This window comes from Acinonyx jubatus, chromosome E2 (genome assembly GCF_027475565.1).
Source record: "Acinonyx jubatus isolate Ajub_Pintada_27869175 chromosome E2, VMU_Ajub_asm_v1.0, whole genome shotgun sequence".
NCBI classification, from domain to species: domain Eukaryota; kingdom Metazoa; phylum Chordata; class Mammalia; order Carnivora; family Felidae; genus Acinonyx; species Acinonyx jubatus.
The window spans coordinates 16,866,365-16,893,033 of record NC_069396.1 but is presented as its reverse complement, the minus strand read 5'-3'; the positions used below and the strand labels follow the sequence as shown (position 1 = coordinate 16,893,033).

General features: G+C 32.3%; 1 protein-coding gene across 12 annotated transcripts in view; it reads left to right on the top strand.

The window, feature by feature from the left end:
* The window catches only part of NFAT5 (nuclear factor of activated T cells 5), a 117,363-nt gene that overhangs the window by 45,510 nt on the left and 45,184 nt on the right, over positions 1-26,669 (top strand). For 5 of the 12 annotated variants that reach the window (XM_027076100.2, XM_027076099.2, XM_027076098.2 and 2 more), the window contains 4 exons: positions 13,979-14,537; positions 19,330-19,522; positions 21,547-21,737; positions 23,638-23,810. In XM_027076100.2, coding sequence (XP_026931901.1) covers positions 13,979-14,537; positions 19,330-19,522; positions 21,547-21,737; positions 23,638-23,810 — 1,116 coding nt within the window. The other 7 variants (XM_053210400.1, XM_027076104.2, XM_053210398.1 and 4 more) reach the window with 6 other exon arrangements.

Here is a 26,669-nt window from a genome sequence, read left to right as displayed (position 1 = left end):
TCGTTCTAAATAGAGGTTTCTTATCCAATGATACCTCTCATCTTTTAAAATGGTACTTAACATCCATTGCAGCATTGTTTTCAGTAAATTCATTTCATTTCAAAAAGAATGGTGAAGTGAAAGGTGATTTAAATGAGGATTTGGTACTATAATAGGACTTCATATATTTTTCTTGTATGCATTAACCAGTGTATCATTAACCTTGTGTACCAGTCTTTTCCCTGAGCTGTATATGGCAGTATGCAGCCTTTCTGGCTGAGGGCAGGAAAACTTTAAACATAGCAAGGAAACTTATCAGCCCTGCTCACTGTTCATGTGTTGCCAGACATTTTCTAACAGATTCTGTGGATTTAATTGTGAACTTTTTAACAATCAAATTGGTAAGATGACCTGGTTTTACATTATATGCACTGGGTTCTGGAATATTTTTTTCTGGAATTTAAAATTTTAAATATTGCTTAAAATTGTATCAGATGATAAAATATGAAAAAAGGTTGTAATGAAATATTTCACTTTAAATCCACAAGTAGAAATTGACTAACTGATTTCTTTTATATCTTTTGAGATTGTTTTTTATAGACTTGTTGAATCTATATAGAACTAAAAGTCTGTTTCTTCTGTGCTTTTTAACATCTGTTGACAGTAGATCCAGTTCCTTTTAAAAGCTGAAAAAATGTCAGTTAGGTTTGGAAAAGAACACTTCCTTTTAAATAATGCCAAACTCAGTTTCAAATTGTTATATATAAATATTGAAAGTTCTTGAATTTGAATCACTAATAGAATGTTGATCCTCCCTCCCTCCATATATTTCAGAAAATCCTATCCACATAAATTAAATTGAAAGATATGAGTTGAAAAATCATAAAAATAAGAGAATTAACCGAAGGACATATTCTGAAGTAATAAATTCTTACTAGATTGAGAAGTTATTCACATTATAACGATGATGAAGAGAGTAAGGGGGTGACATTGGCAGTTGTCTTATATTCACATACAGAAAGTTTCTGTGGTCTACAACCAAGTCATTTGTAACTTTTTTTTACGTAACTTTACTTTAGTAACCAATATAATATTATTCTAGGATTCTGTCTTATTGGTAAAATAGTTTTTGTCATATAACATTATAGGTAAGAGAGTTTATATTACAGAGTAATTATTGTAGGGAAATCAGTTAGTGTATATCATTATAGAGTTGCTTTTTTATTTAACATATTAATATCTTTAGTGACATAACTGTCAAAGAGAAGGATTTGGAGTAAATTACCAGTTACTCATTGTTTCCTGACCAAAAGACTTGACATCTAGGGAAAGGCACATTAATTTAGACTTCTGTGAGTTTTTTTTTAAATCTATACATTTGCTGTTTAAATATGAAATGCATAAAAATGATGACTCTTGATGTAGTTAATTCTTCAGAGTTTTGAAGGAGCCGGATTGGCTGCTATCAGGTATGAGGGCCTGGTGGGAACAGACTTCTAGTTCTGCCATAAAGGTTTGTGTTTCACAAGTTCTAAATCAATTTAAATTTTAAAATTTAGAGGCTGGGCATGTAGGTGTTCATGTACTTTTTTTTATTACTTAATTATTAAAAATGTGTTTCTCAGATTCGCCAATCTAGATTTTTTCCCTTTACATATTACTGAGGGAATGAGTAAAATTGGTGCTGCTAATCCACAATCCAGAATATTGGGTAAAAAAGTATCTCTTAAAATTTTTCTGCTTGTATGCTATTCACACTTTTACATACTCCCATCAGTAAATTCTTTTTATCTGGTAAGTTTCAGAGTTGGGGCTGGGAGAAAGAGAGATTACTTCTACACCTCCTCTCCTCTCCATGGGCCAAGTGTCAGAATCTGGGAGGTGTAGTTGAGAGTCGCCAGTCTTCAAATTGTACTCCTCATTTTTTAAAGACCTCTGCTTTTGTCCCACTAGAACGGTAGTTGAGAGTTCAAGGTTCAATATGTGAATGAATAAGTTTTAGAAATACAGACCTTCTGAACATTATTATAAGTTCTTAGTAGTTAAGACGGGCCATTTTCCTAACACAAAAAAAGTTATCCAAATGAATTAATGGCATTTTTGGCAAAATAAGGAGTTGCTCAAGAAATGCAAATTGTGAAAGGATTCTTTTTGTTATTTGGGTTTTTTTTTGTGGGGTGGGGGGAATCCTATAGTATAGGTTATAAAGAACTAAAATGCAAGTATTATTTTAGAAAACTAAAACAGTGACACCAGAGTTGAGGGAGTTTTTGCAAAAAGATATGGCAGGCAGTTTTCTTAAATAACAGCTTTGTTGATATATAACTCATATACCAATCAAGTATTTTTTTTAACCTACTTACATGTTTATAATTTTTAATCCTTAGATTTACTTAATTAAAATAGGAAGTCTTTCACAGAAGTGAACAATAAACTTTAATCTTCATTTTAAGAAATCAGATTGTTTTCTTTTTCTATCCCAGACTCTTTTTCTTCATTTTGGTATATGGCATTATGTTTATTAGTTTATATCAAAATAAGATTTTGCTAAGGTAACTGTTTAAGGTTTCTTTATAATTTTTATTCTAATTCATGAGATAAACAATGAATAATTAATCAAACCATAGGTTTTATAATTCAGCCAGAGAATCTTAAGAATAATTGGTGATTCTTTTGTTATTTGTTTTTGTAAAATTGTTACTTTCAGTAATTATATATTAATACTTCTAGAAGTAATACAGTCTCAAGACACTTTTTAGCATGTGTAGGTATACCAGCAGATTAGGCATGTAAATAGAAATGTCTGTTGACTATCTCTACTAGTTAGATGACTCTAGGTTTTTAAAATGGCTGTAATTTTAGTTAATAACTTTACGTGAAGTGATCCATCTAATAAACTTTTCTGTTGGAAGAGAGAGACTTATTAAATAGTGCTTTGAATTTTGTGCTATAGCAGTTAATAAATCACAAGTATCTAACCGGTATTTGCTATACTGAAAGAACCTAATTGAGTGCTATTTATATTAGAGGAGAGGACACGAGAGAGCTAAATGAATGTCCTGTAATCAAAGAAGGACAACCATGTTTCAATTTGTTTCAGACATCTTAATCACCTAATAAAATCATAGAATTTCTAAACCATCGATAACAACAGACTGTATAAAAAAATGAATTAAAGAAACTGTAAGTTACCATTTTTGAGTTCCTACTATGTAAGAGGAATTGTGGTAGACAATTTGCATCATCATCATATCTCAATGCTTCCAGGCACAAGCTACCTCTCTTCTTTCCTGCTGGGATCTAAGTTCTTTTCTTCTTGCTACTGCACTTCAGAGAATTGTGTGCTGTTATTTCACTTAAGGAAACTGTAGTTCCTGGACTAAGCAGTGTGTAGGATATTGAATTGGAAAAGCCATACTCCCCTTTAACTCTGCAAGTTTCAAGATCTACAAAATGGGAATATGGGGGTACCCGGATAGCTCAGTCACTTGAGCATCTGACTCTTGATTTCGGCTCAGATCATGATCCTGGGGTTGTAGGATTGAGCCCCACCTCTGGCTCTGCATGGATTGTGGATCCTGCTTAAGATTCTCTCTCTTTCCCTCCGCCCCTTTCCCCTGCTTGTGCATGCTCACTCTCTCAAATTAAAAAAAAAAAAAAGAAAAAATGGGAATATGATTTCTAGAAGAATATTAAGTTTTAATAAAAGTGATTCACAACTTATTTACTATGTTAGAAAGTATTTATAGTTATATAATTTGCATTTTCTTGAGTTGAATAAATTTTGAGAGCCAGTTTGTCTTTGATTGCTGTCCTAGGTTAACTAGGTAAACATATTTCAGAGTTTTGGCCATTTATTTAGTATACTATTCCTAAAATTAAACTCAAAACTCATTACCTGGAAACATGATTCACCTATGTAACCTATATATTGATGTGGTGAGCTAAAGTATGAGTTAATCTTGGTTGTTCCATATGGCCATTTCTACTTTTTCTAGAAAACAGGACCACCTCAGAAGGAAGTCAGATTCTAGTTACAAACATGTTGCAAGTACGTTTAAAAACTCTACTCCTCTTGGGGCACCAGGGTGGCTCAGTTGGTTAAGCGGCCGACTTCAGTTCAGGTCGTGATCTTGCAGTTCGTGGATTCAAACCCTGCATCCGGCTCTGTACTGACAGCAACGTGGAGCTTGCTTTGGATTCTGTATCTCCCGCTCTCTCTGCCCCTCCCTCTGTATCTCTGCCCCTCCCCCACTCCTCTTTTGTCTCTCAAAATTAGATAAACATTAACAATTTTTTTAATAAAAAATAAAAACTCTACTCCTTATTCTGTCTTTTTATTGTAATTATATAGTAAATCTAAATGTATACATTTATACATACAGAAATATATATGTATGTGTATATAGATTTATGTTAACATCTGCGCTATTAAAATGAAAAGCATAAACAAACTTGGGCCACAATGGTTAATTCAGAAACAAGTACTAATTCAAGAGGCTAACTGTATTATGAATTATCGTTGACAAAAAGTACACACAACTTGTTGTTGATTTATTCCTTAAATGTTGTCCGCTTATAATTTTTAGCAACAACTTTATAAATAACTGCGATTTATTCTGTTTCTGTTAGAAAAAGCACATTTTTATATTACCTGAGTCTGTAGATTAGCATTTTAAAACTGCTCACAGATTTTCAACCTTTCATAGACAAAATACATACATAAAATAGACACCGTTTCTATCTGTATGTATTTTACACAATTTCACATTAACAAAGCAATGCACAGAAGTGGACTTACTTTCTTATATCACCAATAAGATTGATGATATCATAAATAAAAGGTGTTACCATACTAATTGTCATAAGTAATTGTTTTATAACAATTAGTTGTGTAAATATACAAATAAAGTTATATAAATAGTACTCCAGCTGGGGCAGGAGTGAGGAGAAGGGATTAGGGTAGGATACAACAAGAGATTTCATCTGTTTCTGTTACTTTTCTTCTCTTAAACATAAAATCATATGTAGTAAAATGTTAGCATTTGTTAAAATATGAGCAAAGGAAACATAAGTATTAATTTTAAATATTTCATATTTTAAAAAACACCATGTAGCAGTTGATTAAAGTAAGTCAAAATGAGGTGCCTGGGTGGCTCTGTCAGTTAAGCGTCTGATTCTTGGTTTCAGCTCACATCATGATCTCACAGTTCACAGGTTTGAGCCCCGCATTGGGCTCCACACTGACAGTATGGAACATGTTTGGGATTCTTTATCTCTTCCTCTCTCTGTGCCTCTCCCCCACTTACACATACTCTCTCTCTCCCTCCCTCTCTCTCTCTCTCTCTCTCAAAATAAATAAATTTTAAAAAGGTAGAAATTCGTTTTTAAAAAGTTTAAAAAAAGTAAGTCAAAATGTCCAATCAACTATGTTTTTAAAAAGTAATAAAGGTGGGGCACCTGGATGGCTCAGTTGGTTAAGTTTTCGACTCGATTTCAGCTCGGGTCATGATCTCATGGTTCGTGAGTTCGAGCCCCGCACTGGCTCTGTGCTGATAGCCTCAAGCCTGCTTGGGATTCTCTGTCTCCCTCTCTCTGCCCCTGCCCAGCTCTCTCTCATGCATGTGCTCTTCTCTCTGTCAAAATAAATAAATAAACATTTAGAAAGGTAATAAAGATATGAGCTATATAGGACGCTTGGTGAACTTATTTTTGGCATAAGTGAGGGTACCTTATCTTTCATTCATAAATGCAAGTAGATGTCCATCAGTAGTATTTATTTAGCCCACTGAGATAAAACTCATTCCCCCCATGTCATTCCTTCATGAAAAGGTGTTACTGTCAATTAAATTTAGTCAGAAAATAAATGAGAAAGCACCTCAAAGTGCCAGGACTATACAGGCATATTCTAGATATCACTCACACACACATGCACACACACACGTATTATAATATGGATTTTGGAATCTTAAGGATCTAATTTGAATCTCATTACTATCATTTCTATCATATAGACAGAATTTTGTGGAAGTTAAATAAATTTGTAATATTGCCCCTGTGAATAGACATTGATACCAACTTTTTCTTAAGGTTATTAGGAGTATAAATATGTAAAATGCTTAACATTACCTAACAATTAGTGATCATTCAGTAAACATTGACTTTTCTCCCACATGCGTATCATGTGTTCATTTGTTCATTTGTATAATGTGTATCATGTGTTCATTTGTTCATGTGTTCACTTGTTAATAAGGTTTTAAAAAATAGATCTTATTTTTATAGAAATAAGGTTTTTAAACTTATTTTGCTTTTTTCTTTCCATTCTCATCCAGTCTGTGTTTTACCTTATTTTGAATTTTTGCCTGTCAGCCAAGATAGAGCCGCTTTTGGGGCATGGTATTTACATTCTGACTTATTCTTTCATGTTGACACTCTCTCAATAGGAGCCCTTGTCTATAAAACAGACATTGATAGAATATGATGAGTCATAGGGGAACAGACATTTCCCAAAGGGATGTTCTGAAAGGTGACTATTTAAGAGTTCTTCCTCGAATTCTCTTCCTTTTTTTTTTTTTTTTTTAAGTGAAGTGATACATTTGCATGATCGGGTATCAAAACTGCTGGTAGGGCAATGTATGACTTACCTTCTATTTTTTGCTTAGACACTTTGTTTTGTCTGCAGTTGAATCCAGTATCTACTCTAATACAGACCCAGATGTAAAATCTGATTAATTATATTACAAGATTTTAATGATACAAATACTATTTTCTTTCCCCTTTTTGGTCTCCTAGTCTAAAACAAAGAAATGTGAAGACATTGGACTAGAGTTGGCAGGAGTACCTTTATTATTTAATCTAAATAAAGTGTATTATATGATGAAGCATTGAGGTGACCTTCAAATAGCATCCTTCAGACTTGTTCTTTTTAATTCTTATCTAAATTAATATAGTGATAATCTCTGTTGTTGTCTTAACATTCCCTTTCAAGTAGTAAAATGATTGTCTTTTTTTTTTTTCCCCTGTACTTCTTGGAGTTTTTGACATTGTGATAAATATAGTTATCAGCTAGTGTAAGTACTCCCTGTTGTGTTTAATCTACTTGAGGCAAAGGATTTGTTCTGGGCTTTAGTCTCTTCATCCAGTATTGACCAGTGATGCTGCCCAGTAGTACTGAAATCACTGGATCATAGAAAGCATCTTTCTTTTCCAATAGGAAATGATTTAAAAAAAATTGCAGGGGCGCCTGGTGACTCAGTGACACGTCCAACTCTTGGTTTCGGTTCAGGTTGTGATTTTATGGTTCGTGAGTTCAAGCCCCAGGTTGGGCTCTGCACTGACAGCGAAGAGTCTGCTTGGGGTTCTCTCTCTCTCCCCACCACCCCCACCTCTGCCCCTCCACTGCTTACTTTCTCTCTCTCTTCTCAAAATAAATAAATAAACTTAAAAAAATTTTTTTAATAAAAACAAAAAAACCTCCACCAAATTGCATAATATATACCTAGTACATGTCTTACACCATGCTTAGATATATTTAAAATATTGCTATAAATGTCAGGACACTTACAATTTTTCTAAACATTTTATTTTTCAGGAAACATTCTTTAATAAATATTTTGTGAATATATTAATGTCACTCTGTCAAGGTAAAAATAATTATTTTAGGAGAATTTAGATTAAAAATAGAATAATTATTGTGTAGTATTAGAACCCTGACTGGCAATTTCTTGGCCTGGGGAAGAAAAAGATGGTTTCCAATAAATCAGTAACAAACATTTCAGCTTCAGCAACAGTGCTAATTATTTTTTAAAATAGAGCCTCTAGGATCAAAAATTTATGTAGTTTAAAAGTGAAAATTGGTAACTTTTTTTTAGGGGTATAAAGAAGTATGTGAAAGTTGGCCTGAGAAATGAAAAGATGCTTTTTCTGCTAAAATACAGATTATGTCTTTCTGCTTGAGTGTATTGGTCAGAGCATATTCTCTTCTACTCTATAAGAGAATTTGGGTAAAGGCACAGCCTAAAAACATCTGAGAAAGAGAGCATTCTGGCTTATGGATTAGATTGCATTAGTAAACAGGAGAACAAATTGGTGAATATGAGTTAACAAAAATTTTGGATAAGAAATTTTTCCACATGGCATTTATTTGGATGTTGATAATTTAATTTTTTTTAAAGTTTGTTTTAAAACATTGCTTATTGTGGCATGTAAACTTATGTTGGGTGGGAAAAGTACAAATGGGAAATTGAAATTGGTAAACATGTAAATTAAATGATCAACCCTACAATTTTTGTTTTTTGCTTTTGCTTTTGGTAAAGTAATCTGGATTGCTTATTTTATATGCTGGGATGCTAGTTGTTTTTTCTATTAATACACTTAACTTGCATTCTAGCTTCGCCATTCAGAGACAGGCATCGTGTGGTGGGTTGTGTGACAGTGTCTGTCAATAGTGAAGACAAATAGTGCCAGAGACACTTAACCCATCCAATCTCACCCAGGGTATAGGTCGGTCTCGTTTTCAGACTTCTTCATAAGTCTTTTTTTCTTTCTTTCTTTCTTTCTTCCTTCCTTCCTTTCTTTTTTTTTTTTTTTTGTTTCTAAATAGTGGATTGATACTGATTGAAACTAAAAACTCTTTGTAAAGTTTTAAACTTTACATTAATACTATAAGAAGAAGAAGAAGAAAAGTAGAAAACGAAGGTTGGCATGTAAGGTGTTGACAAAGCAGGTTTGCAGCCACTTTGTGTGTTCTAGATTTTTCAATCCCTTAGCAACATGAATCTTGGCCTTATAATTTTTTTCTCTTGATATCTTTCTTCTTTGATCTGAAATTTTGTCCTTGTATCTGGTGACTTTTATCAGGCAAGATGTTTAGATTTGAAGTCTTTGTTACCAGAAAGAAAAATGAAATACTTAAAAAGGATAACTAAGGTTGAACAATAAGTGTTTTAGACCAGAAATATCTGGATTGTTTTTTAAGATTATTTTCTGAACAGTCAGTGGTTAATCCTTCTCCGTTCCACTATTGGTTCACTTAAGCACACTTGCAAAATTTTATGGCTTTTGTTTTCATGACATTTTTAGGCAGCTCAACTGATTTTGCCTGGATGTTGGAAAGTTATAAAATATATGTGCATATTTAAATGCTAAGGATCACATTTTCATCTTGGAAGCTCAGTTAAATGTCATTTCTGTCACATCTTTTAAATTAGTGAAGGGTATTTGTTTCTTTTAGGGACTTTAAAGAATGTTTCCAATTTCAAAGCTTTCTATAAAAGTGTAGTTAGTTCCATATAAAGTGTCATGTCTTTTTTTATGGTATTTTAAGCACTAAAATGATACAGTAATTAAAATAATTTCTAGTTCACAAATCTAGAACTAATAGTTCTTAATTTCAAAACTTAGTTTAAGCAAGGAATATATAAAATCTACACGAGTTTCTATATGTGGTAGCATTTAAAAGTCCCATTTTCATCTTTCTCATCAAACTAATAATACTTATAAATTCTAGGGTATCTGGGAAGGCATTATCTGCCACTCTTTTTATCCCAGCTACTTTGAATACTCATAGTGAACCTTAATGATTCCATTGGTTCTTAAAAGCATATAAAAATATACAATTTCAGTTCACCATCATTACTGGCATTTGGTCTGGTAATTGGCTCATGCTAATAATAGAATTGTTAGATGTAGACATAGAACACTATGTATGTAATAACTTCACTTACACATTTTAGAATTAATCTATTGTTCTGAGATTGTATATGCCTTTTAGTAAATATAGAAGTGGGTTTTCCCTTTGGTTTACCATGCTCTCTAGTCACATAAAATGTTATAGAAAAATAAAATTCCCCTAGCTTCAAAGATAATTTTTTCATAAAAGAAAAAAAACGAATAATAAAAATTTATTCATGTGTTACTTAGGTAAGAGAATAAGTTTAAGAAAAAAATTTAAAAACTTACAACTTTACGAAGGATTGGTAAGGGATTTAAAGAACAAATAAAATTATAAAGGCATTACAATAGAAATACATTATGACTATTCTGCTTAGTGAGAAAATAAAACCAGTTAATAAAATTTTTTATGTTGGAATTTTTTATTTTTAATATGTAGCAATGAAACATTGTACATTCCTAACAGATAAAAATGGAGACTCAAAACCAAAAAGGAAGGGAGAGGTAATTAGCATATTTTGTTTATAACAACTTAAAAAAGAATATATAGATGAGGCAGGATTACATTAGCATTTTAGTTCTACAGAATGTCAATTAAGCTGTTTCTTGACATTTAATGATTTAGTAACTGAAAAGTCTTTGTAGATATTTTAAGTACATTTACAGTATTCCCAGGAATGTTTTTTAGTGCTTTTCTGGGACTGCTTGGAAATGAGAAATTTGTGTTTAGAAATCTAAAGTGTTTTTAATATCACTTATGCATTTTTAATAGATAATATTAAGGATTTTTTATTCTTAGTTTATGGATTGATACACAAGTAGATAATAGGGCTTATATATAGTTTCACGAAAGAGTTATTAGCACTGGGGCACACGTGACTGTCTCAGTCGTTGGAGCATGCAACTCTTGATCTCGGGGTTGTGAGTTCGAGCCCCACATTGGAGGTAGAGATTACATAAAAGTAAAATCTTAAAAAAAAAAAAAAAAGGATAGTTATTAGCACACTCTCTGTAGAAATAGCGAATAGTTACCTCTAAACTCTTAAGTTACTTCTAAACCCTTCCCTGGTATCAGGTAATGCCTTTATAGTAATAATATAAACACTTTGAGTAGTACATCCTTTTTTTTAAAACCTGATGTGTTTATCGTGGGCACATTGGTACATTTGTTGGCCAATATAATTTTAGTATAATTCAACATATGTATCAAATATTGGCTTCCAATTAATTTAATAAAAAAGTTGAATTTTTACAGGTCTTGATCTCAGGGTCATGAGTTCAAGCCAAATTTTGGGCTCCACGCTGGATGTGGCACCTACTCAAAGGAAAAAAAAGTTGAATTTTTACTACATGCAAAACACTATGTTAGATTATTGGGAGGGTCTAAGAAAGATGTCTATGTTCTCAAGAGGCCCATATTGAGGCCCATATTTCTCCACTTCACCCCTTCATTTGGCAACATTATTACACTTAGGTGATCCCTTGCTAACCAGAATGTAACATCTTTATGTGAAGATTTTATACACCATTATCATGATCATCAAAGTAACACTGATATTGTTATAAAGAGTTTTATAGTTTAAAAAAATTGTCTTACTTGTTAGAGTCTTAAAATGAGTAGAATCTTTGTAATTTAGACTCAAACTGAGATAGCTTTAAAAAGTAATACTATTTTTAAATTAGAGAATGCTTACTGCTGTCTTGTGACAGAGTTTATGTTTTCAGTTTCATAGTTCTGTGCTAATGAACTTTTTTATTTAATAAGTATGTCCAGGAAACTGCAGGTAAAACATAAAAATTATATGTTAGGTGCCCAAGGAAAATGTATAGAATATTTTAATTTATGTAGGGTATGAGATCACAGTTTGGCATACCTGTCCCAGAACAGACGTTTATGTATGATTATATCAATTGGGTTTTATAACCATGACTGTTTTGATAAGATTTGCAAGATAAAATCATATATACCTGTAGAGCAATGCTAGGTAATGTCTTGCATATTAAATTCATAAATATCATATGACTTGCTTTTGAGTTCATGATTGCTTTTCACCGGTACTTTCCATCTGTCATGGACAGGGATCCCTGAGATGTTCATATTCTGCATTCTCATGTGCATGGTACTTAGATTCAAAGAGGGGTGGCGGCGGGCGGTGGGGGGAAGCTTCGTAGAAATACACGTTCACAGCATTCATGCTGCATGTTTTGTGTGTTCCACTGCAAATACTGCATGCTGCCTACTTTTATTTCTCTGAAGATGAAGAACAGAGGCTTATACACACACACACATTTAGTTTCAATTTTGCCAATAGTTGGAACAGATGGAGGAATGTTATACATAATACCTTTTCTATTTTTTAATGATTTTTATAGTATTTTTCAAAAAAAAACAAGAAAAAAAACTTGTTAATTTAAACCCAAAGTGGCTACAAATCAGCTCCTAAACTATCACTGACATTAGCATCTAGATTTTGTAGTTTTTACAAATCTTTTAAAGTATTTATTTACTAAGAAAACATTGCATTAATGCATGATACAAAATTGATAAATTTTCTTTAAATTGGAATGCAGTTTAAAGTGACTGAATTTTCCAATTTCAGCTACTGCATTTGACAAGGATACAAACTGGAAAATGGAACTGGTATCATCTTATTGCTCTAGGTTCTTTGACTTATGGTAGTTGGGAAAAATATTACCATGTGGCATTATGTAGATTACATCATTAATGGCTAATATTAATTACTGTGCTCTTCAGCTTTGACAGCAGTGAAAAATTATGGGTGAATTTAGCGATTTCAAATAATTTAAGTGTTCTGGTACATGTTTTTAAGAATGATCTTTGGCACTTGGCTTTTGATTATCTGAACATTGGCATTCTTAACATTTCACTCTGTACATTGTAATTAATAAGAATGTTGCAATTCCAGTAACTGCCCATCACAGTTTTAAGTTTTATCCTACCACTTTAGCACAGTGGCATATTGGCTATAGATAAAAACTAATTTTAGCTTTAAACATATATTTTAGTTCTCCGTATTAAATTAAATGTTATTATGTATTTTTAGTTTTGTGTGTGTATGATTATCAACCTTTCTATATCTTATACAAGATCAAACGGTATTTCTAAAATTTTAGAACTAAAAACGTCCAACCTTAACGTTATTAGTATGCCTCTGAGGCTGTGCTGTTAAGGGTTAAAGTAGTATTATTTTTCAACAAGCTGTTCTGCCAGTTGCCACCCATTTTGAAAAGGTCTATTTTGCTAGACGTAATAAATAAATGGCTTTTACAAAAAACCTTCCCCAGGACTAGAATTTTTTTTGTTTAAACCCCTTTTTTGTTAGACTTCGGTCAATAAAAGTTACTGTTACTCATAGTAAGAAATTCCCTAAATGGTTAAAATCAAGCAGGCCCTTTAAAGAGAGGGGTATTGGATAGTGGTAACCAATTGCTGAGTGTGTAATTAAGGATGTTGTAAGAAATACCCATCCAGTAATCAGTCCTTACTCTGCTTTTCATTCTGCCATAAAGGATGGATTTATTTATCTTAGAGATCATGGTTTTGAACTGCCATTTCTAACTTCTGGATACCCTCAGTGGTTAACTTCCTTATTTTCCACAGCCCAGCATATTCCAAATCAAACTTTTTTCACTTTAATTCTAGATTTTACAATAATCATAGTGATGGTACCAGTTCCATTTTGCCTCCAATTCAGTTGATTATATATTTTTTCTATTTATTTCTCATTTTATAATTGATATCTGGAATAATCAGCAGCTCTTTTCTCATTTATTTTCTCATATTTTTATTCCAGGATTTGCCTCTGAAGCAGGGAGTGTCTGCATTAAAAATGACCTGTAGTTCTCTGCTTCATAGGTTAGAAACTTATTTTAATATTTTGTGGCTAAGCACAGTCCCACTTTTCAAATTCTATAATAAATTATTTAATTGGCATTGAATGTGGACCACAAGCTTATATTTCATATTGGGGTTTTCTTTATTATTTTAAATGATTAAAATTCAACAGAATATCCAGCTGAGGCAATAAAAGCTTTATTCTTGCTTTACAGCTTTAAACATTAAATTAGATTTTTTAAAATCTATCAATTCTAACACAAGTAAAATATTGCTATTTGGGCATTTTTTAAAACTGCGTTTTTTAGGCTTTGTATTGCTTGAAGCATTTATATTCTAAAACTTAACCAAATTCCAACTATTCATTTTGGGGAAAAACAATCAGTTCACAAATCACATTTTCAATGGGACTGCTAGCCAGCATAGGTGAAAACATGTATAGTGTATTTACTCTTAAATTGTACACCGCAGATGCTTCTTCAGCTCCCTCCTCTTCCTCCATGGGCGGTGCTTGCAGCTCCTTTACCACCTCTTCCAGCCCTACCATTTATTCTACCTCAGTCACCGACAGCAAGGCTATGCAAGTGGAGAGCTGCTCCTCAGCCTTGGGGGTAAGTAACAGAGGGGTAAGTGAAAAGCAGTTAACCAGTAACACAGTTCAGCAGCATCCATCAACACCGAAGAGGCACACAGTCTTGTACATCTCACCACCACCTGAGGACTTGCTGGATAACAGTCGGATGTCCTGCCAGGATGAGGGGTGTGGATTGGAATCAGAGCAGAGCTGCAGTATGTGGATGGAGGATTCCCCCTCCAACTTCAGTAACATGAGCACCAGTTCCTACAATGATAACACTGAGGTACCTCGTAAATCACGAAAACGAAATCCAAAGCAGAGGCCGGGGGTCAAACGACGAGATTGTGAAGAATCTAATATGGATATATTTGATGCCGACAGTGCCAAAGCACCTCACTATGTGCTTTCTCAGCTTACCACGGACAACAAAGGCAACTCAAAAGCAGGAAATGGGTTGGTATTCACATTTTTTAAAGTTTTATCACCACTGTGCAAAACAAACAAGAAAAATAAATCATTCCCCACTTTTTGTAATTGCTCAGCTTAAGTTTGAATATAAAAGCAAATACTGATTTTTATCATTGAAATACATGAAAATTCGAACTTAAAATTACCAAGTTTCGCTAGAGAAAAACATATTAATAGATTTTAGCAATAGGTATCTTATTATGAGTATGATTAAGTAGTAGAAAATAATCTGTTTTGACATAATTTTTAAATTTCAAATGGATTCATATTTTAAAAGGATTTAAAAATATTTTTACTCAGACAAATAACTCGTAATGTAATGGCTGTAGTTAAACAACTTCAAAACATTCAAAAAGGGCTAGTTTGTGTTCTTTCATGTTGTCTCCCCATATGGTTCAACCCGTTTCCATGTCTGTAAGGGTTTGACTTTCTCTTTTATTTGATGAAAACAAGAAAAAGCTGCATTGATTCTTGTATTTATTTTAAGCTTTTTCTTTTAATACATTCTCCTGACCTTTTTAAAAAAAATAAATAGATCACTAATTTTTTTCCCCTGTGATTCTGGGTTTATGTATTGAAAGCATGATAGAACAGGATCATGGTACATATTTGAGTTCTCATTCATCTCTGCCAGTCTACAGCACCCACTATAAATATATTTGTAAATAAATATATTTCCATGGCTATATTATAGAATATTTATTGCTATAGTATAGAATACTATGACTTATTTTTAACTTTTTAAAATTCTTTTAGTACTTTTATTATATTTAATTGCTAGACTTTTAGTTACATTTTCCTATTGCATTCAATATAATTTTGACCAAATTTAATTCAGTGGATTTTAAGAGATTACTTTTTGGGGAGGCAGATTATGGTCCTTTAGTTGACCCAGAATCTCCTACAATTTCAGGTTGTTACAAAGAGTGATGCAGAAGCTTTTGGTTGGTTTACTACTTGATGACATCATTCTTATCTTTTAAGTTAGTAATCTGGTTGACTATTATAAAGAGTATTCTTAATGTATATTTAACTTGTTCTTAAATGTTCTCTCAGTACATTTTTAAGCAGTATCTACCATTTAAGCATAATTATTTTATATTATTTTCTTCTCTACTCTCACTTAAAACCCCTTTGGAGTGATGTAGTTAAATAAAAATAAACATTTAAATGTTTTTTCTTTTTAGGAAGTCCAGATTAAAAAATTATCTAAAAGAAAACAAGACTAACCTTTTCCTAAAATGTTACCATTAGCAGAGCTAATTTCAAAACATACTTGTAGAACTAGTAGCTATAGAATAATGCTCTGAAATGTAGTAGCCAGATTTAAAAGGCTCATGTATATCCGTCATTAAATACGAGCATGCGTTTATTTGGGTTTCAATGCAAAAGGTTTTTTGGGTTTTTTGTTTTTTTAAGTTCCAAAAGAGAGATTTTCATTGTTATACTGAAATAAACATTAAAGGTCCAAATGAAGAACAAAGAGAATTTTGACATAGGGTTAGTCAACACATATCATTTGCAGTTCCTGTTAAGAGAGATCTTGACCTACATCTTTTCTGCTTCTGCTTTTGTATGATAGATATATCTTAGAAATGATTTGAGGTTACCCAGGGAAAGTATAATAACATTTGTCGAGACAAAATCTCTCATGAAATAATTCATGGAACAGAAACTCATCAAGCAGCAGAAGAAATGTCCAGCTTCTTAGGTAATGGAAAAATATTTGACACTGGCAAATAGAAGTGGTGGAAGAAGTTTAAATTTTGAATAGATAAGAACTATATCAAGGAAAGGATAAAGCAATATGTAAATATATTGAAACATAGGCTTTTGAAAGCAGTTATTAAGAGGATCTCAAGCTAAAAGTCCTATACTCTTCAATAAGAAAGGCATTAGAAACATGAAAGAAATTCAGAAATCTTTTGAGGGATAAGGTATATATAGCCTTAGATATCATAATGTGCCATAAATTTACAATTTATATAATACTGAATTGTAGGAAATGTACTCTGAAATATGTTATAAACAGCAGTTTATTGATCTTCAAGATGGAAATAGCATTTTTGTATAATTAAGGTATTATATAAAGGAGTTTATTAAAAAACAAAATCACTTAAAAAAGAATTACTCAGTATTTAAACATTACTTAGCCACGTTCTTAAATTCTTCAACTAAATGTTCTGAGCATCAGTAGGCTTATGTTTTTTCTAGATAGTCCTGAAAATTAAGGTATAATGTAATGTGAAACTCCTTTTAGGCATTTTGTAGTATAAATTATTTTTTTGTGTGACAGACAACTAGAAGGATACATAGCACATAGGAATTAGAATGCCATTTTAAGACTTCTGAATAGAATATAATAAGACAAAGGACTTCGCTTTTTGGATGCCATTTAGAAGTAAAATCCCATACAATTAACTGTAAGCCATTGTGCCTTAAAAATTACTAAGTTCACTGACTTCTTTTCTAAGAATTAGTTGACATTTTCATTGTTGTACATGTCTGAAGATCTAAATATATATGTATTCCATCTGTACATTTAAGCCTTAGAGATTAAAAGTAGTTTTAAGGGCTTTTAAAAGTATCATTTCAGAAATTGTTTAGTTACATGGACTATTCTTTAAGCCATAATGTGTATACTGTGTCAACTCACTCATTAGTCTTCATCCCAAATGAAATATTTTGTTTTACTAAAATAATAAAACTTGTTTTTATCTATTTATCCTCATCAATACTAGCTTGGCTAGCTTAAGTGAATATAAAAACTGTATCTTGCCAAATTCATTGGTATGCTAAATTTTCCTTATAATTCGAGCTAAAGTTTTCCCTTTTCTATTATAAAATTAATAGATATTAATTACAAACATGCAGAAAAATAGAAGAAAATAAATAACCTATAATTTAGTCACTCGATACAACTCCTATTAGTATTTTACTGTATTTTCTTTTGGTCCTTTTCATTGAATATTTAGGGGGTGTTTTTACATAGTTTCAGTAAGTGAATATTTTTGCTTTGAATTTAAAAATAAATATAAAATGATACAATTGTAGAGTTTCATATGTAAGGGACTGCACATTGTATTGAGAGCACATGTTTGAATTTCTACCTAGAACGATGAACAGAAAAATAGGATTTGTTGCCCATTGTTCCAGTTTCAACTCAGTACTTTGATTCATAGAATGTATTCTTTCAGGGCCTTTTAAATGACTTACATGGGTAATCTTTGACTTAAGTATGTGAAACTTACATGAATGGCATTCCTTGGCCAGGAATCCGAGGATCCAGTCTTCTTCATCTTGATATTATAGGAACTCTTTTTATTCTGCTTTCTTTTCTTTGTCCCTTTCTTTTTCCTATTTGCAACAACAACTATTTTTTCAGCACCTGCAGCTTCAGGAGTTGTGCAAGGTTCAGGGAATGTGAAAACGATGGAGCACAGTACTAGCCCTCAGAACTCTCCCACTTACCTAGTCAGTCTTACTTCGCATTTCTTCTCTTCTCCATCCTTCTGTCCCTTTCCTCACTATGAGGTTCATCCCAGTGCCTGGTTTCATTGAGAGTACAGCATTTCTTCTTTTTGTTATTGATAATAGAGGCAACAACTTAGAGCTGGAGGGTTAAACATTAGGGGCAGGTTTAAGGCTTCTTAGCCACTGTTGCTCTTCTTTGTTTGAAATCAAACATTCCTCCTGGGATCTGTTTGCTTTTGGAGATTTTGTCCATAGTCATCTCTTAGCTCCTGTATTTTCAATGTGAGGCATACAGAAAGCAGTATAGGCCCTGACTCTATTTTAAAATGTACATGGGTAATTTTAAATCTGTTTTAAAACTAATAGTATTGTTTTATATTTATTTTATCACATATTTGCAGTGCTTCAAATGAAAGGTGTGGACCTAAAGTCCTAACCACCGGTTGAAATATTTTTCTTTGAACATACATTCTACATAGCAAATGAATGATAAACAAATAAATATTAGAAATACAATTTTAAAAAATAGATTGCCTATCTGTAAAGGCCAGATTATAAAGATTTTATATGCTCAGGGCTTTAATTATTTAATCATAACTAAAAACACCGTGAAAAATTGTACTTCTAGAAAAGATTGGTTAGAGTAAATCTGATTTCCCAATACAAATTGGATCACTGATTTTTTATTATAATTTTTTCAGAAAAATTGTACTGAAAAAGATATCCCCCCAAAATGTATGCTACATGTACTTTAGATTGTTTTTTAAGGCCTTCATTTCTTTGTGCTACCCCCCTTTTCTTTTGCATTGCAAGTCTGATTAGAAAATAATGGTAGTTAATCTTATAGTTTTATATTACACTCACATATATGTGTAATTTTTTAAATTCGTTTTGACTGAAGTGCATTGTGAAAGGTTATAGTGACATTCGCTCTTCTCTTACCTGTTATTTTTCTGTTCATTAACATTCATTCTTCCTCCATTCCTCCTACCACACATAGGTGTTGTCTTCCCTGTCCAATTTACTTTCTTTTATTTTTGCATTGTATAGTTAAATTTTATTTAAAAGTTTAAAAAGATACTTTGCTTATGGAATGTGTCTTCCCTTAGGCTGTGTTTTATTTTGTTGTTAGGATTATCAGTTGTTTTTAATGACACTGCCTTTTCTGTTCCTTCCTTTACCTTAGATGGCTTTAGTAAAAAAAAAAAAAAAAAAAAAAAAAAAAAAAAAAAAAAACCAAAACAAAAAAAACCAAAAAAACTTCTTCTTGATACTCTTTCTGTGTTGTGCTTTGACTTCTCAGAACATTGGAAAACCAAAAAGGCAGTGGAGTAAAGAAGAGCCCTATGTTGTGCGGACAGTATCCTGTTAAAAGTGAGGGAAAGGAGCTGAAGATAGTTGTACAGCCTGAGACCCAGCACCGAGCTCGGTACCTGACTGAGGGTAGCCGTGGCTCAGTAAAGGATAGAACACAGCAAGGCTTTCCTACAGTAAAGGTACTTATTTTATTTAGCAAAAGAATTTTTTCCAATTTTGCTTACTAGTTATTTTGTTTTTAACTGGCAAAAGCTGCCTAAAATAAATGGTAGAAATACCGTATATAATGGAAATTAAAGCAAGTCTGACTGAATCATAAGGCCAGTATTGTTACTTTAATTTGATTTTTAGTTTAGATGAAAGGGGAAGTGAGAATGTGTTCCCAATAATATTTGGAATTTATGAATTATGTTCCCCTTATATTTGACATTGGTAGCAACTATATTCAGTTCTTCCCAAACTTAGTGTTTAAGAAAAAATTTTAAAGTGAATTCATTTAAAGTGAAATATTGTAGAAATTAGTATGGACTTGGAAAATAAGGTTTTTGAGATGGCTAAAGGAATCAGGACTATTCATTTCAGAAAAGAATTAGTTGATAGATAATTCAAATCTTCAGTTTGAGAAATAGGATATTAACTGATTCTTCATCTTTTCAGAATTTAGACTAAAAGAAAAAAGGGGCTTAAATTTCAGCCCCTGGGAAACTTTGTTACAAAGAATATTTCTCTTTGAAGATAAACCAAAAAGAAATGAGTGGGGGATGTTTAACAAGTGTTCCTACCCCTTGTAAAACATTAAACGTAGGAATTTTGACTAGTCATGTGGTAAATTCTTGTTAGACACAGTTTGTGTAAATGTAATGTTAGTATTTACTTGGCTTGCTTTTCATTTTAAATTTTAATGGAATAATGGTAGAAATTTAGGATCAGGAAATCTATCCATGGTCATTAATAAGGTTGGTTAATAGTCCCACGTACAGTATCACTCCTATCCCTCTGCTACTCGTCACACCAACCCCATCCTCATTCCCCCAGACTCAGAAGAAATAGGTAAATGATAAGTTTAAGTCATGCTTTTTATAAATATTTGTTTGACCAGACATTTTGATAGGTTGGTTAGTATTTTTAACCCATATTGATCTGACTTTAAGTTATGCTTTGGTTAAGTACTCTCTGGTCAGAAGTATTATTAGATTAATTATCTCTGATAGGGAGTGAATTGACCTTAAAAGTTTATCTATTCATTCATTCAACAAATAAGCACCCCTCTATGTGCCAGACACTGTTCTAGGTACTGCTAGTGGTTTAGGTAGATTGCTTCTTTGTCTACTTATTTCCCTCATGATATCATTTCACAGAGATATTGCTATACTGGGTTACAAAAGATGTATGAATCTTTTAAAGTACTTTGGTGTACATTGTACAAGTTATTTTGTGATTTTATGCATTCTATATTAGTAGCTTCAGTATTTAACTATAAACCTGAACAAAAATCAGCATTGGAAAGATTTGTTCCCAAATGCTATTTTATTTATTCATTCTTCAACAAATTATAAATTATAATTTATGAAAGCATGTTAGAGACCTGTAAGGATCCATAGATCCTGGTTTGAACTAACACTTTTTCAAACCATAATGTTTTGGCCCAGAATTTCATGATGTTGTGGATATGTATCTAACCTATGCAAATGAGTTACATTTCCTTATTATTTATATAGCTGTACTTCAAATATTTTTCTATTCAAATAGTTTTAAAAGAGTAAAAATTCAGTATGTGTACACATTTGATGATGATGATGATGATGCCACTAACATAGTTTAATGAATTTTCCGTTAGTAGTGATGGTAAATTTTGAGTAACCCACATGCTTTGGCAGTCCATAAATTTATAAATACATAAAGGACTGTGTATTCATTTGCATCTGGTTGTACAAATTAATTGTAAATGACAATTTATCATTAAACATATAACATTTTAATCAAAATGTGATTATTACAGGATTAAAACTTAGAATTTCCTGCAAAAACTTAGCCAATTCTCCTCTTTATGAAAATATTTTACTTTTGGTTTTCTTGAAGATTAAAATTATTTCTTTACTGTTATCTATTTATAAATGTAGAACTTGGTCTTAAATGTTTGATTTGACAATTAGATTATTTGAAATGCTAATTAGTCTTTATGTTCTATGTTATCTCACTCCAGCTGGAGGGCCATAATGAGCCAGTAGTGTTGCAAGTGTTTGTGGGCAATGACTCTGGTCGAGTGAAACCACATGGATTTTATCAGGCCTGCAGGGTAACTGGGCGAAATACAACTCCCTGTAAAGAGGTGGACATTGAAGGCACTACTGTTATAGAAGTTGGCCTTGATCCAAGCAACAACATGACATTGGCGTAAGTACTTAGTAAAAATTTTTTCAGTATACATTACACTTTTGCAGTGGGCAGGAAAAAAATTTTAGTTTCTAATGTAAAAAAAAGAAGATTTTGAGTGTTTTATTAAAATGTTTTAAACATTACAAATAAAAGCGTAGATTAATGCAGAATGGTAATTGGTCAAAATGAGCTCTTTTCCCTTTGCCCTAGAATTCCTATGATGAAAGGCAAGGAAATAAAAGCCAGGTGGAATAATGGCTTTTTTGGAAATAATATGGACTAATTTGTTGGGACTAATAAAAGTAACATTAAAAATAAAAACTACAAACCATTTGATTTGTTCTCCTAAATTCTTAGTATTTGCATTAGAAAACTATTTGACAGAGACCTTTCATGGTACCTTGACCCATCCTGATGTGGAAAAGCATGTTGCTGTTCTAAATTCACTTTCTATTTTTGTTTTCCTATATTAAAAAAGAATGTACTGGGAGTATGTTTTTTTTCTCCACCATATGCATTTTCATTGCCTAAAAAATATGAGGTGTTAATAATTTAAATTAAAACATTTTTTTCTTAAGCCTTTTGTTAAGGGGTTTTATCCTAAATTTGAAACCATAACAGCAGCAAATATATTGATAAGGGGTAGACTTATGTTGTAATTATTTGTATTGAAATAGCTAATGACATTTCTTTATTTAATTTTCAGTTTCCTTTTGAAAGCCATTTTGAGTAATAAGAGGTTAAATGGAAAAGAAAATTTTTGAAAAATAGTAGACTTGTTTTTTAACTTTTGAAAATTATGAAAATATATATAGTGGAAGAAAGGAAGGGAATTACTGGTTATAAAAATAGTACTTATTCATTATAAGTGTTTTGTAACCTTGCTTTCACTTACCATCAGCATTTTCCATATAGTAAATATTTTTTGGCATATATTTTAATGGCTATGTAGTGTTCCGTTCTTTTGGGGACAGTTTGCTAGTGTGTTTTTGTTTTTGTTTTTAAGTAAAATTAATTCCTTCTATTTTAATATCTGAATTAGCTACAAAAATAAAGAGGCTACATTTATCTATCTATTTATGTATTTCAAGTGTATTTATTTTGAGAGAGAGAGCAAGCATGCAAGTGGGGAAGGGGCAGAATTAGAGGGGGGAAGAGGGAATCCCAAGCAGGCTCCATACCACCAGCACAGAGCCTGATGTGTGGCTTGAACTCAAGAACCCAATACCATGACCCGAGCTGAAATCAGATGCTTAACTGACAGCCACCCAGGCACCCCCATTTATTTTCTAAAAACAGCGATTGGGATGCCTGGCTGGCTCAGTCAGTAGAATATATGACTCTTAATCTCAGGGTCATGAGTTTGAGCCCCACGTTGAGCATACTTTAAAAATAAAAAAATTAAAACTAAAAAATGGCTAAGGTGCCTGGGTAGCTCAGTCAGTTAGGTATAGGGCTCTTGATTTTGCCTGGGATCATGATCTCGTGGTCGTGAGATCAGGCATATGTGGGGCTCTGTGCTGGGCGTGGAGCCTGCTTGGGATTCTCTCCCTCTCTTTCTGCCCCTCCCTTGCTTGCACTGTCTCTTTCTTTCTCAAAAAAAAAAAAAAAAAAAGAAAAAAGAAAAAAAATGGCAAAAGTATCTCTTGTAAGCTATTACTTACGTTCCGATTTTGAAATAGTGATTTTACTTTACTACTTTTTGCATTATTATAAATGAAAAGTTGTCAAGGTTAAGAATTATGAATATTCAGAATTTACCCTTCTGTATTATTTGAATTTGGAACGGTATGATTGTATTACATATTCAAAAAATTAATAATTAGCAAATTTTTTAAAAAAGAAACTTATTTGGTTAAGAATATTGTGCTATTTATATAACAGAAAATACTGGTTAATGTATTTTTTTCTGTGTCAGGGTGGACTGCGTAGGGATATTGAAATTGAGGAATGCTGATGTTGAAGCCAGAATAGGAATTGCTGGTTCCAAGAAAAAAAGCACTCGTGCAAGATTGGTTTTTAGAGTTAATATCACAAGGAAAGATGGCTCCACTTTGACACTGCAAACACCCTCCTCTCCGATTTTATGTAGTAAGTAAGAAAATACATATCAAGTTTTTTTGTTTTGTTTTCTATTAATTTTCGGACATAGCTAAATTTCAGATGTTTTAAAGACTGTAGCTTATAATGGTGCAAAATTTGAAGCATTTTAAAAGTTGTAGTCAGGTTTCCTAGACTATAGGTGGATAATATCAAGTAAAATTGAGAAGATATGTAGCATTTTGTAGTTCCCTATTATTATCCCATACTACTTTTAAAGGTAATTTGAGGGGACACCTGGCTGGCTCAGGTGCTAGAGCATGTGACTCTTGATCTCAGGGTCGTGAGTTCAAGCCCCACGTGGGCTGTGGAGCTTACTTAAAATTTAAAAAAAAAAAAAAAAAATTTAAAAAGTACTTTGAATGGTTTACCTGAATTAAATTCCAAAGCCAAAGGATTCTTCACTGTGTGATAAATTGCTGTGATCTTAAGTCTGTTTGGTATTAGAACATAAGAAACATTAAGGTAAGTAGAACTTTGTAAATATACAGCAGTTGGAGTTCTGATTACAAATTAAAGCATTAAAGTAGAGTTTTCGCAAGTGGGAATCATAATTCTTATTTTGCTAATCTTGGCTTAGGAAGTAAATGATGTGTGTACGTGTGTGTTTAAATTTAATCTTATTGTTGTATGTGCCTCACAGTATATTCTGGTTTCCCTATAATGAGCATTATTACAAGCAGTAAATAGAAAATTTTTTTCCTTATGTATCACTTAAGATTTTCATTGAGTGTAATTTTCTTTAGCATTTCTTCATTATAATTTACACCTGAATTCAGAAGAGCAGAATAGACTGTTCCATTCAATTGAATTTCCTGTTGGGTTGTTTTGGGTGTTATGACCTTGCTACCCCTAGGAGAGTTACACAGCCTTTGTAATTGTATTTTTGTTTTGTCAAAGTATTCATCCTTTGTAAATCTTATTTTCTCTTTCTTTTAATTCATCTCAAAAATGCTTATAGCCGTACTTTAGCTTAGCAAACACCATAGTCTTTTTTAAAGTACTAAAATATCTTTCTGATCTCAAGAGAGCTCAGTTGGATTTCTCTATTTTTTGTTATTATAACAAATTTGTTTTGATACTAGTATTTCTTTAGGCTATTTCTGGGTGATGTGCAATTATAAATAGACTGCTTTTACAGATCATATATTCCATGTCCATCCTATTATATTTAGATAAAGACAAAATAAAGAGTCTATAGATGGTTTATTGAATTCTTAAGCTTTTCTAATTGGGGTGCTCCAATTCTGGATTTACTATAATTTGTGATATGTTCCAACTTGACTCTTACTAGGATACAGTTCCAATTTTAGTGGTGTGTATGCATTTATTTTTTTATGTGAAGTAATACTTTGAGCATGACCATAGCCATTTTCTGGAGGCCAGAGCCAGAAATGCTAGATAATTCACATCCTACTACTTTAGCAGAGACTGGCAAATGGTTGCCAACTTTATGTAATCATTTGCTCTTTCTTTCATTAGTTTGTTTAGTCACTTCTTCATTTTCTGTTTCATTAAGGTATTGTTAAGATATAAATATATTCAGCTAAAGGTGGTAGAGAATACAAAAGAAATAGAAAACATGATTTTCTGAAATTTCATCCGTAATTATTATCATTTGTTAATTATCACTATTAAAGATAATATATGTCCATATTTCAAAAAGTCTCTCTCTCTGGGAGTCGAGGTGGGGGGTGGATATGACAGCCCTTAGAAGCAGCAGCGCACAGTGGAAAGGATATACAGTTAATGATAAAAGTTAACATGCTTTGAACTCTGTATGCCGGGGATTTTGTTTATAAGCATTGTATCATTTACTCTTTTCTGTTACCTTATATGGATTCCACTCTACAGTTGATGAAACTAAGACTTAGATTAAATACTTCCTCAAGATCACATAGCTAGTAAATAATAAGACCAAGAATCACAGCCCCTTTTAGCCACTATGCTATATTGTCATTACAATCACTTAAAATTGCAGTGCTGAAACCAAGTTTGAGCACTTTATTTCATCCTAGCCATGGCCTCTGAATGGTTAGGGCAATAGTTACAGAACGAGATTGTGTTAGTGAACTGCTTCCTCTACCTAGGAGATTTATGTTGTGTAATTTAGACTTTATGAATTTAGAAAATAGATTTCAGTTGGGGGATTTTACTTGAATACCTATATGGTCCCTTCCATTTTCTTTTATAGAAGTCATTTATTATGGAGATGTAGGATATATATTTTTATTCCTTTAATTGACTATTTGTTACTTTCCATCTGCTTAGAGAAATTGGATTAGATACAAATGAGCAGTACTTTCTTTGAAAGAAAGGGATACTAATGATGAGGTCTTGCCATCTGTGACAACATAGATGTACCTACAGGGTATTATGCTAAGTGAAGTAAGTCAGGCAGAGAAAGACAAATACCATATGATTTCACTTATATGTAGCATCTAAAAAACAAAAGAAATGTGAATAAATAAAAAGAATAAGACTTGTAAATACAGAGAACAAACTGATGGCTGCCAGGGAGCTGGGGGATGGGCAGAATGGATGAAGCGGAGTAGAAGATACAGGCTTCCAGTTATGGAATGAAAGAGAATAAAAGGTACAGAAATACAGTTAATAGTATTAGAATAGCATTGCATGGTAGGTAACATATGATAGCTGAGCTAACATATGATAACACTAACATATGATAGTGAGCATAGCTTAAGGTATAGAGCTGTTTAATCACTGTGTTGTACATTTGAAATTATTGTAACATTGTGTGTCAATTCTCAAATTTAATATTTTTTGCAAGAAGAAATAAAAAAATAAAGAGGCAGTAATAGTTGCCATGCTTCTTTTAATTTGCAAATA